This window comes from Nothobranchius furzeri, chromosome 9 (assembly GCF_043380555.1).
Source record: "Nothobranchius furzeri strain GRZ-AD chromosome 9, NfurGRZ-RIMD1, whole genome shotgun sequence".
Taxonomy (NCBI): domain Eukaryota; kingdom Metazoa; phylum Chordata; class Actinopteri; order Cyprinodontiformes; family Nothobranchiidae; genus Nothobranchius; species Nothobranchius furzeri.
Window position 1 is genome coordinate 52007260 of NC_091749.1, and position 12164 is coordinate 52019423.

At 45.7% G+C, this 12164-nt stretch overlaps 1 protein-coding gene across 8 annotated transcripts in view; it reads left to right on the forward strand.

Moving 5' to 3' along the window:
* The window catches only part of LOC107381832 (C-myc promoter-binding protein), a 92583-nt gene extending 80445 nt beyond the window's left edge, over nucleotides 1-12138 (forward strand). For all 8 annotated transcript variants that reach the window (XM_070554929.1, XM_015953729.3, XM_054732199.2 and 5 more), the window contains 4 exons: nucleotides 5488-5605; nucleotides 8068-8230; nucleotides 8400-8464; nucleotides 8888-12138. In XM_070554929.1, the coding sequence (XP_070411030.1) occupies nucleotides 5488-5605; nucleotides 8068-8230; nucleotides 8400-8464; nucleotides 8888-9024 (483 nt within the window). In that variant the 3' untranslated portion in view covers nucleotides 9025-12138. The remainder of the gene's footprint in view (nucleotides 1-5487; nucleotides 5606-8067; nucleotides 8231-8399; nucleotides 8465-8887) is intronic.
* Nucleotides 12139-12164: the final 26 nt, after the last annotated feature.

Below are 12164 nucleotides of genomic sequence, written 5' to 3' on the forward strand. Positions count from 1 at the left end.
CTCTGGGGCAGAAGAAAGTTTTGGTCTATTCATGATAGTTATTTTATTGAAAAGGATGAAGTAGAGTTATGTAAATGAGATCTATTGACCATCAGGCGCAACTTTAGGAACAGACATTTAAAAGTTTGTCATTTTTCAACTCTACCAGCAGATGTCGCTATATCAGTCTGAGTAAATTAAACACTAAATGAAACTTCGAGTAGGGGACCTTCTAGTGATGCATTTGGCTGGAAAACCTCATTGCTTCATGAGGCTTCTTTGGCCATCACTAGTTAAAAGTGGTGAAAACCACATCACCAGCCCACTGGTGATCAACAAACAGCCCGAGGTGTAGTGTACCTGCTGACCCACAGCACAGATCTGTTGTTTTATTAAGTTTCCTGCTTCTCCTCCTACTGGTTGAAAGTGGAACAACTATCATAATTAACCATGCTGCAGCCTGCTGTAGCTAGCACTAACAACAAGCTAATGCTAAAACGACCCAACTGATACTAAAATAAACCACAAAGTAAAAAGTTACAAAAAACTATTATTACTTACAAGTCCTTCTAACAACAAAGCCAGGTCACCATCAGTCAATGATGTCATAGCCCCATTCAGCTCCCTCAGACTAGTGTAGGCTGCCCCGATGTTCACTCTGGTTTTAGATTTTTGCTTTGCCGCTAAAGACATTGCTCTCTTAGTTTTACTTCCAGGCTCCACCATGATGCCTTCGTCTTCGTCTTCGTCTTCCTCCGCTTATCCGGGTCCGGGTCGCAGGGGCAGCATCCCAACTAGGGAGCTCCAGGCCGTCCTCTCCCCGGCCTTGTCCACCAGCTCCTCCGGCAGGACCCCAAGGCGTTCCCGGACCAGATTGGAGATGTAACCTCTCCAACGTGTCCTGGGTCGACCCGGGGGCCTTCTGCCGGCAGGACATGCCCGAAACACCTCCCCGGGGAGGCGTCCAGGAGGCATCCTGACCAGATGCCCAAACCACCTCAACTGGCTCCTTTCGATCCGGAGGAGCAGCGGTTCTACTCCGAGTCCCTCCCGAATGTCCGAGCTCCTCACCCTATCTCTAAGGCTGAGCCCGGCCACCCTACGGAGGAAACTCATTTCGGCCGCTTGTATCCGCGATCTCGTTCTTTCGGTCATTACCCAAAGCTCATGACCATAGGTGAGGATTGGGACGTAGATCGACCGGTAAATCGAGAGCCTGGCTTTCTGGCTCAGCTCCCTCTTCCCCACGACAGATCGGCTCAGCGTCCGCATCACTGCAGACGCCGAACCAATCCGCCTGTCGATCTCTCGATCCCTCCTACCCTCACTCGTGAACAAGACCCCGAGATACTTAAACTCCTCCACTTGAGGTAGGACCTCTCCCCCGACCCGGAGGTGGCAAGCCACCCTTTTCCGGTCGAGAACCATGGTCTCAGATTTGGAGGTGCTGATCCTCATCCCAGCCGCTTCACATTCGGCCGCGAACCTACCCAGCAAGAGCTGAAGGTCAGAGCTGGATGAAGCTAGGAGGACCACATCATCCGCAAAAAGCAGAGACGAGATTCTCCTGCCACCAAACTCGACACACTCCACACCACGGCTGCGTCTAGAAATTCTGTCCATAAAAGTGATGAACAGAACCGGTGACAAAGGGCAGCCCTGGCGGAGTCCAACCCTCACTGGGAACAGGTCCGACTTACTACCGGCTATGCGGACCAAACTCACGCTCCTCTGGTAAAGGGACTGAATGGCCCTTAACAGAAAGCCACCCACCCCATACTCCTGGAGCGTCCCCCACAGGGTGCCCCTGGGGACACGGTCATAAGCCTTCTCCAAATCCACAAAGCACATGTGGATTGGTTGGGCAAACTCCCATGCCCCCTCCATCACCCTTGCAAGGGTATAGAGCTGGTCCACAGTTCCACGGCCAGGACGAAAACCACATTGCTCCTCCTCTATCTGAGATTCAACTATCGATCGGACCCTCCTCTCCAGTACCTTGGAGTAGACCTTTCCAGGGAGGCTGAGGAGTGTGATCCCCCTATAGTTGGAACACACCCTCAGGTCACCCTTCTTAAAGATGGGGACCACCACCCCGGTCTGCCACTCCCAAGGAACTGCCCCCGATGACCACGCAATGTTGTAGAGACGTGTCAACCATGACAGCCCCACAACATCCATAGCCTTAAGATACCCAGGACGAACCTCATCCGCCCCCGGGGCTCCGCCGCTGTGTAGTTGTTTGACTACCTCAGCAACTTCTGCCCCCGAGATCGGACAGTCCATCCCCAGGCCTCCCAGCTCTGGTTCCTCCTCGGAATGCGCATTGGTGGGATTGAGGAGCTCCTCAAAGTATTCCTTCCACCGTCCGACTATAGCCTCAGTTGACGTCAGCAGCTCCCCATCCCCACTGTAAACAGTGTGAGCCAGTTGCTGCCTTCCTCTCCTGAGGCGCCGGACAGTTTGCCAGAACCTCTTTGGAGCCGATCGATAGTCTTTCTCCATGGCCTCACCAAACTCCTCCCACGCCCGAGATTTTGCCTCGGCAACTGCCACTGCTGCACCCCGCTTGGCTATCCGGTACCTGTCTGCTGCCTCCGGAGACCCACAGACCAGCCACGCCCTGTAGGCCTCCTTCTTCAGCCTGACGGCTCCCCGAACCTCTGGTGTCCACCAGCGGGTACGGGGGTTGCCACCACGACTGGCACCGGCCACCTTACGACCACAGCTAGCAACAGCCGCCTCGACAATCGCAGAGTGGAACAAGGCCCACTCAGACTCAATGTCCCCCGCTGCTCTCGGGACGTGGTCAAAGCTCTGCCGGAGGTGGGAGTTGAAGACCGTCTTGACAGGTTCTTCTGCCAGGCGTTCCCAGCAGACCCTCACTATGCGTTTGGGTCTGCCAGGTCTACGCGGCATGTTCCCCTGCCATCTGATCCAACTCACCACCAGGTGGTGATCAGTTGACAGCTCCGCCCCTCTCTTCACTCGGGTGTCCAAAACATACGGCCGCAGGTCAGATGATACGACTACAAAATCTATCATCGACCTGTGACCTAGGCTGCCCTGGTACCAAGTGTACCGGTGGGCATCCTTATGTTCGAACATGGTGTTCGTTATGGCCAAACTGCGGCTTGCACAGAAGTCCAATAACAAAACACCGCTCGATTTCAGATTAGGTGGGCCGTTCCTCCCAATCACACCCCTCCAGGTCAAGCTGTCATTGCCCACGTGAGCATTGAAGTCCCCCAGCAGGACAATGGAGTCCCCTGATGGAGCACTATCTAGCACTCGTCCCAGGGACTCCAAAAAGGGTGGGTACTCTGAACTGATATTTGGCCCATAAGCACAAACAACAGTCAGGACCCGTTCCCCGACCCGAAGGCGCAAGGAAGCTACCCTCTTGTCCCCCGGGGTAAACCCCAACACACAGGCAGAGAGTCTCGGGGCTAACAAAAAGCCAACCCCAGCCCTCCGCCTCTCACCCGGAGCAACTCCAGCAAAGTAGAGTGTCCAACCCCTCTCCAGGTCTCGGGTTCCAGAGCCAATGCAATGTGTCGAGGTGAGTCCGACTATATCTAGCCGGTACCGCTCAACCTCTGCCACAAGCTCCGGCTCCTTCCCCGCCAGCGAGGTGACGTTCCATGTCCCAAAAACTAGTTTTCTTGTCCGGGGATTGGACCGCCAAGGCTCCCGCCTCGGTCTGCCACCCGATCCACACTGCACCGGACCCTTCATGTTCCTCCTGTGGGTGGTGAGTCCACAGTTGGACGAGCCCATGTATCCGGTTCGGGCTGGGCCCGGCCGGGCCCCATGGGCGAAAGCCCGGCCACCAGGCGCTCGCTCACGGGCCCCAACCCCAGGCCTGGCTCCAGGGTGGGACCCCGGTAACCCTCCGGGCCGGGTACTCCGACTCTTCGTTTTAACCGCCATGAAAGATCCTTCGAACCGTTCTTTGTCTCACCCTTCACCTAAGACCAATTTGTCATGGGAGACCCTACCAGGGGCACTAAGTGCCCCAGACAACCTAGCTCCTAGGATCATTAGGGCACTCAAACTCCTCCACCACGATAAGGTGACGGTTCAAGGAGGAGCACCATGATGCCAACTAAAAAAAATCCACATGATCATTTTTATTATTATTGTGCTTTTTATTGACGGTTAGCAAACTGAAAAAGCTAACTGCTAACTTTTATATGAACTACCAGCACACAAAAGCTGTAAAGCAGGTAGAGACTAAAGGCTGACTGATGTATCAGGCCGATATATTCGATTTTTTCTATATCAGCCATCGGCCGAAATTATTTTTAAAAGCTGATTAAAAAATAAATAAGGCACCATATGGCCAACTGCCACCGCTACTAGACTAAAGAAAGGACCAGAAGGACTCCAACACACAGTTTTTTAAATTTTTTGACTTTGTTTTATATTTGAAGTTCAATAAATATTAAGAGATTTATTGACTTATTTACCATATTTTCTCGAGTATAAGTCGCACCAGCCATAAAATGTATAATGAAGAAGAGAAAAAACATATGTAAGTCACACTGGACTATAAGTCGCATTTTGGGGGGAAATTTTATTATTTTTCTTACAAATCTGAGACCAAGCATTTCACATTGCAAGACAAGTACCGGTAACAATAACAGAATAAACAACACGGGCACAGCAGCGCGCCACGGTCTCCAGCAGAGGATGGCGTGTTTGAAACCCTCCCAGCGGGACAGGGGAGTTCGTTCTTGGCTCGGAGCCGGCCCGCAGCAGCGCACCACAGGCTGCAGCAGGTGATGGTGGGGCAGAGGAGCTGAAACCTGGGCCAGATCCAGTGTGCAACGGTGCACCGGTGCACCACAGGCTCCAGCAAGTGATGGCTGTGTGTTTTTTATTCCCAGCGGGGCAGGGGAGCTCATTCCTGGTCCAGAGCCGGCCCACAGCAGGGCGGTATAGCCTACGTAATTTGGTATATAAGTCGCTCTAGAGTATAAGTCGCAGGACCGGCCAGACTATGAAAAAAAGTGTGACTTATAGACTGGAAAATACGGTAATTTATATTGCACACAGTGAGCGTTCAGTTGTTTTTTTTTGTTTTTTGTTTTGCAATCAATGTGCTGCTAAAATGTAAATATATCGGCTGTAATAATCGCCTTTAGATATCAGCCATCGGTAACAAAATTTGTAAAAAATCTGTGTCTGCATTGGCCTTAAGAAAACCATGTCGGTCGGCCTCTACTAGAGACCTCAGATTAGTGCACCTAGCTGAACCAAAAACCTTTTTAAAATGTTTACGGATCAAGAGCCCCTGAAATATCTTAAAGTGTTAAAGACTTTTTTGTGTTGCTTCAGATTAAAACAAACGTTTGTCTTCAGTCCAGCTGCTGAGACATCTCGTTCCCATCCAGGCTTTAACCCAAGTTGAAACTTGATTTTGTCTGTCAGTCACACAGTTTAGATCCTAACTGATTCATGTGTGTTTGTGTACTTCATTGTCTGTGTCTCGTCTTTCATCAGGTCCCACGCCACTGGATGTCTGAGGACAGCAAACACGTGCTGATCCAGATCCTGTGGGACAACCTGAAGCTGCACCAGGACCCCGTTCAGCCCCTGTACATCCTCTGGAACACACACAGTGAGTTGTGTTGGTTAAAACCTCCCAGAAGAAGAGAGAGAATTCAGAATCCTTTAATTCAGTGGTTCTCAATTATTTTCTGTTGTTGTTAATGGAAAGAAAAAAATTGCACCCCCTCTTAAATTTAATCTGATACAGAACCAGAGAAATTTTTATTTTTAATCTTTACAAACCAATGCAAGTGGTTTCTGGCACCACATGTCTGATTATCTAATCAAATTGAGGAGTGAGCAACAGCAACTTCAAGCTATTTCAGAGTTCAATTTATTAAGTCATTCAAAACATTTTCGTTAACTAAACATAGCAGTTAGAGGTGCTGAAAAAAATCCATTCAAGTCTGAATCGGGATTCTTATTTATAAAGATTCAGAATCGATTCACAAAGGTTCAGAATCGATTCCAAGAACTCAAATATTTGGCATGTTACAGGTTTGAGATGCACTTTTTTGATCTTTGTTAGGAGAGTCAGTACTCCGTTTACTTTTGTGGTCCCATAAATTGAGATGATTTATGTTTGAATCTGCTGATAAGAGGGCACTTGAATGTAAATTTTTCCATACTCAGAAATTAGAGATATTCTCATATTTATTTTCTAAGTTGATAAATGAGTACTCAGGGTTACTCATGTAACTTGTTTCTACACATACTTGAAAAATATTTGGCCGTATTACTTTCAAAGCTACTGTTGGGTAACTACAGATTTGTTATGTTTTACAAGGTAAGCAAAAATAAATGTTGCCTTTTGGTCAAAAGATTGCTTCTGTTTACAGTTTTAGAATCACTTTATTTTACATTTTTGGAGCAAATAAAAATGTCCCATAGCTTTAACTGACTTGTACAACAAAGTAGTTAATCCTGGAGCAGACACCCTTCGTTAATACTGATTGTGAATTGATTTAAATTGAGGATCAAGAATCGATTCTGAATCGAATCGGCACCCCAATAATCGGAATCAAATCAAATCGTGAGTTGCTGTAAGATTCACATCCCTAATAGCTGTCCACTAAAACATCATCTTTTTCAATACCTCATATAATTTGTTTACATTTAACATTTTCTCTGCCAACATTAAACAATAGTAATGATATTTTAACTTATAACTAGAGCTGAAAAGTGCATAACATTCATACAGACTTTTTCTTAAGATTTTGAGTTCAAAAAGCCTTGAACTCTGAAACTTTTCTGTCGGTTACATCAGTTTGACCACATAAAAGACTTATCCTGCAAAAACGTAGTTCATTGCATGTTTTTCTGTTTTGTATGAAAACATTTAGTTTAGCTGGTGGAAAAGTCCAAGGGCTTGCTAATATAACTGGGGTGTAAGGTCTCCAGGTGCCGCTTTAACTTGTTGGCTTTCATCCTGTCAGCTGCCAAAGTTTTTAGGCAGAAAACACAAATGGGTCTTTCTTCATTTCCGACCGTGTTCACGGTAAATCCCAGCGCTACGCCGGCTTTGTCATATTTTCTGGTCTTTTTTTGCCGGCTACTTTCACTACTTGCCTCTTACGTCTCCGCCGATTTTCTTTTCACTGTCAGAAACTTCTACATCTCTATTCCTCCATCAGCTCACTGGGGCACCCGTTGTGTGTGTGTGTGTGTGTGTGTGTGTGTGTGTGTGTGCGTGCGTGCGTGCGTGCGTGCGTGGGCGTGTGGGTGGGTGGTCGGGTGGTCGGTCTTCTTCTGCTGGGTTAAAAGGGCAGCTTATTGATAAGTTAGATCGCTGCTGCCACCTAGTGACTGGGTGTGGTGTAGCATTCCATTTAGAACGAATTATGCTAAAAAAAATAATGAATTCTGGGGCACGCCTCACTAATTGAGAAATACTGCTTTAACTGTTCTTAAAGCATCAGAAGGTGGTAGTTGATGCAGCCGGAGCAGGCTGATTAGCGGTGTCTCATTATTATTCTTGACTGTATTGTGGAACGTCAGCAGAGCATCTGGAGGACTGATCAGACTAACAATAACTCGTCTGGTTTTGATCATCCTGCTGTAGCTGAGCTGTGGGCTGCTCCACATGCTAACAGGCTCTGTCTGCTCTGTCTTCCAGGACTTAATTGTGCTCTGTTGTTAGAAAGTGAGTGTTCATCTCAGACTCAGAGGTCCTGCTCTTGTTTGTGTTGTGTCACACATCAGACCTGCTTTCTGTTCTTTTGTTTGCCTGGTGGTGTGCAGTGATGTTTGTGGGAAATCTGCTTCTGTTTCAGTGTTGGAATGAACATGAGTTATAATCCATGCAGGAGTTGTTTTGTACCTGTACAGCTGTTTTCCTGTCAGTGTCCTCATCGGCTTGTTGTCCAGCTTTTAAAAGTTGCAATAAAAAGATGAATGTTGCTGTGGAGCAGCTGGTTTCTGTGCTGTAGTCACTGAACTGGGATGTAATCCACCCTCATTGTGCGTTTGTCCTTTGTGTGTATCACAACCAGCATAAAGCCACTGTTGATGTCTGTTCGTGTGTCCCCGTAGACGTGGGTTACCCCGTGTCCCGGCTTATCCCAGAGGAGGAGAAGCCATTCAGCGAGGATCTGCTGCAGAGCGTGGTGAAGAACATCCAGAGGAACGACGTCAGCCGGCCAATGGCTCAGCTGCTGCAGCTCCTCGACAGAGCACTCGGGGTCAAGAGGCAAAGGTCAGTAGGAAGTGTAGCTTCTTTGTGTTTTAAAGCAAATCCATAAATAATTATGTTGTTGAAGTAGTCATGGAACAGCCTCCGCCTTCAATTAAACACCAGAGTGGTGATGGCAGCACTACGTATGATTAAATCACTGGTTTTGTTTCCACGTGACTCTTTTCCACAGGAGTTTGTACCGGGACATCCTCTTCCTCTCCCTGGTGGCTCTGGGAAAAGATAACATCGACATTGGTAAGTCAGATTTCAGACCAAAGACCTGTTTGGCCTCCACGCTGTCCTCCTGCTCTCTTCTGCTTTACAAAGTTTAGTCTCCCTGCTAGAATGCAGACTAAGTTCGGCAGGCTCCATCACTGGCGGTTTTTAAATCTCGTTTAAAGACCCACTTTTACGATTTGGCTTTTAGACAGTGACTCGTTTTAGTGTTTTATTGTGCCATTGTTTTAATGTGTTCTTAGTATTCATCATGTTTTATCTGCTTTTGACTGGTATTTTTATCTTCTGTTTTAGTTTCTTAGAACGGTCGTGTTTTGTTTTAGCCTGTGCAGCACTTTGGACAGCTCCCATGCTGCGTTTGAAACGTGCTGTATAAATAAACTATGGTATGGTATGGTAAGACAAGCTCCGCCCCCCTGACGTTTCCTCGTCTCTCCTCAGACGCCTTTGATCGTGAGTACAAGCTGGCATACGACCGCCTGACGCCGCCCCTGGTGAAGCTGACCCATAACTGTGATCGTCCTCCGAGCACGGGCGTCATGGAGTGTCGCCGGACGTTTGGAGAGCCTTACCTGTAAACACAGACCTCCATCGTCTCTCATCCCCGCTTTTGGTCCAGCTCAGGAAACCCGCTGAGGGACTGTGAATGTGCTCAGAGGAGCCGGCAGTGGCTTTAATGTAGCTACACGCTTCTTCATAGCTGTGTGACGACAGAGACCTGCAGCGTCCACCTGGTCTCTGCTGAGGGGCTGTGAAAATCAGACACATTTCCTGAAAATAAAACACAGCAGAAGGGTTTTTAAATGAAGACTTCATCACATGAAGACTGATTTTAGCAATATTTTAATCCAAACTTTTATTTATACAAAGTCAGCTTTATTTATTGCTGTTTGTTGTTCTGCCATCTGTTGGTATCAGAAGCTCAGCGCTCAGAGAGAACAGGCCAGGGAGGTTTTCAGAAGCTCTGCAGATTATGGATTTATACCAAATATTGACCCATGTGAGGAGTCACTGGCTCTTTTTTAGCTGCTTTTGAATTCTGACGTGTAAAGTTAAATGTTCTGTGTAGTAATTTGGCTTTAGTAGACTGTTTACAGCAAAAACATCAAGACTTCTCTCATAATTAGCTGAGCTAATAAAGTTTAAGTCCCATTAGTCATCATCACACATTTGACCCATCCCCTGGAGGAGCAGTGAGCTGCAGACACGGTTACACTCGGGAGCTTTTTGGTGGTTTAACCCTCTAATCCAACTCCTTGAAGCGGAGTGTCAAGCAGGAAGGTACTGGGTCTCATTTTCAAAGTCTTTGGTATGACCTGATTTGGATCTGAGTCTCGACCTCCCAGTCCCAGGGCATACCGCTAGACCACTGAGCTGGTATTGGGCATTACTGGAATCTCATCAATATTTCTAAATATAAAAGAAAACCTGTAGATTGATGCTAAATTAATGGGATGTTGTTTAAAATTGTATTATATAAACTAATGGGTTTTGTTCCCAGAGCCAGTGAAAACTAAACATTAATTGGCTGGTTTGTCTTTGATGGTGACATCATAATGTTGTCATAATTATGACGTTCTTCAAATCCAGCATCAGTATTATTGTTCTTTGTCTTCGTAGCGTTTTAATGACGAGTCGTTAAACTCCATTTGTGGGTTTTGTGTTGCATACACAAACATTTCCAGATAAAGCCCGTTTCTCTGTGAGCGGTGACTGTTGGAGACACAAAATTTATAAAACAATACAAAGCAGCTGGTATTTGTATGTTGACACTGCTGATAAATTGCAACATTTGTGCAAATTACGGTAATTCATTAATCTGTTGCCTTCAGGTGGTCAGATTCTTTTTTTTAATGTCTCCAGAGTCACAGCGTGAACTCAGACTGGTTCCTGTCTCCATCAAAGCACAGACATGTGGGTGATTCCAAACTTATCTGGAGACTCACAGGGAGTTTCACGTTTGTTTTCTGCTGTTTACATCAGCGTGACCTTTGAACTCCAGGTTTCCTACCAAACTAAAACCACTTTTAAAAAGATCACTCTCTTTGTTGGGAACAAACCATCAAACTCAGCATCATATGAAGACACCTGAGGCACTTTTCTGCAAGTATGTTTTTATATTCCAGTCTTCGTGGTTCCAACTGGAAATCTTGACTTAATGCAGCTGATCGTTTTATTCGTGAAACAACTTGAATCTCATTCTTTCTGTTTTTGCATCTGATTGGTCAACCTGAGAGGTTAGAGGTTCGAGCACATTAATGGTTCATAAATTATTCTGAAATGATATTAACATCCAATAACTCAGTCCAGGATTTTGTGCTCCATCCAAACCAAACAGCTGCTGAAAAATCCTTAGTGACAGCGACGTACAGAAACATGAACAGGACAACAAAATGTGTCTGAAAATTGTTTTGTTAAAGGCACTTTATAGGGGAACTAGTTTGTTGTTTTCATCCTCTTAGCTTATCCTTCAGACTAGGGCTGGGCAATAAATAAAAAATGTATCATTATCGAAATTTCTGACTCTTATCGAGATAATGTTTTCCATGTTAATAAGTTTGATAATAAAAAATGAAAAGATGTGTGTAGGTTGGCAGCATTCATGTCCCTTTAAGAAGCTGTACCGCCTTGAGTCAGGTAAAAATGTGACTCAATGTGATACATGTGACAGCCCCATCTAGGGGACACGTTTTGTTTCTGCACATACCTGTAGTTATCGTCCATTTATCGTTATCGAGGTGAAATCCTCAATATATTGTGATATTGATTTTAGGTCTTATTGCCCAGCCCTACCTCAGACTGAAGACAAGACTCTATAAGGCAAATCTCAAAATCTCAGATTTAAGACTTTTGATGCAAAAGATCAAATATTTTAGGAAAAACTTTCATGTTTGTTATCATTTGTGAAATTTTTACTGACTTTTTAAATTTTCATTTGACTTTCAATGAATTTTTGTCACCAAAGATCCAACAGTGAATATTTATGTGTGCGTGTGTATGCATGTGTGTGTGTATGCTTGTGTGTGTGTGTGTGTGTGTGTGTGTGTGCGTGTGTGTGTGTGTGTGTGTGTGTGTGTGTGATCTCAAAAAGAGACAGCAGACCAAAATCTCCTTTGTTTTTTCATCACAAAAAGTGAACTGTTGCCTGACAGACTGCATCGTCACGATATAAAAACACCTGAAGACGCACCAGACAGAGGTACAAAGTGAAACATAAGAGATTGTTGTTTTCTTTTTTAGTTTATGAAAAGTTTACCTGTGTGTGTTTTAAAGTCACGGTGCATGTGGTATTGTTTAAATGAACATGTCTGTCCTGAGCTTTAAAAGACCGAAAGAGACTGTGTGCAGATTAGGGTCATCAGTGTTACCACAAAGACTCTTTCTCCTGGTGTATGATACCAGCTGCAGACTACGCTCTGAGATAAGTGTGCTGACTCTGTTGAATGGGAATCCCGTGGTTTGCAGCTGGAGAAACTAAAACTGGAAAGGTTGTCACTTAAAACAGAAACTTTCAGGGCAGATGGACTTCAGCAGCTTAAAAAGCTGCCAGGAACCGTTGTTGAAGTGGTTTTGGAGAACCAGGGCCATGATGTTTTAATTCTCTTCGTAAAAACTCACATTTTATAGCTTTTTCGCACATGTGCAAAAGTCTGTTAAGGACTGTAACTGTAAATAAAGCCATTTAACATTCACTGTTGACGAGTTGCAGCTTTTTGGC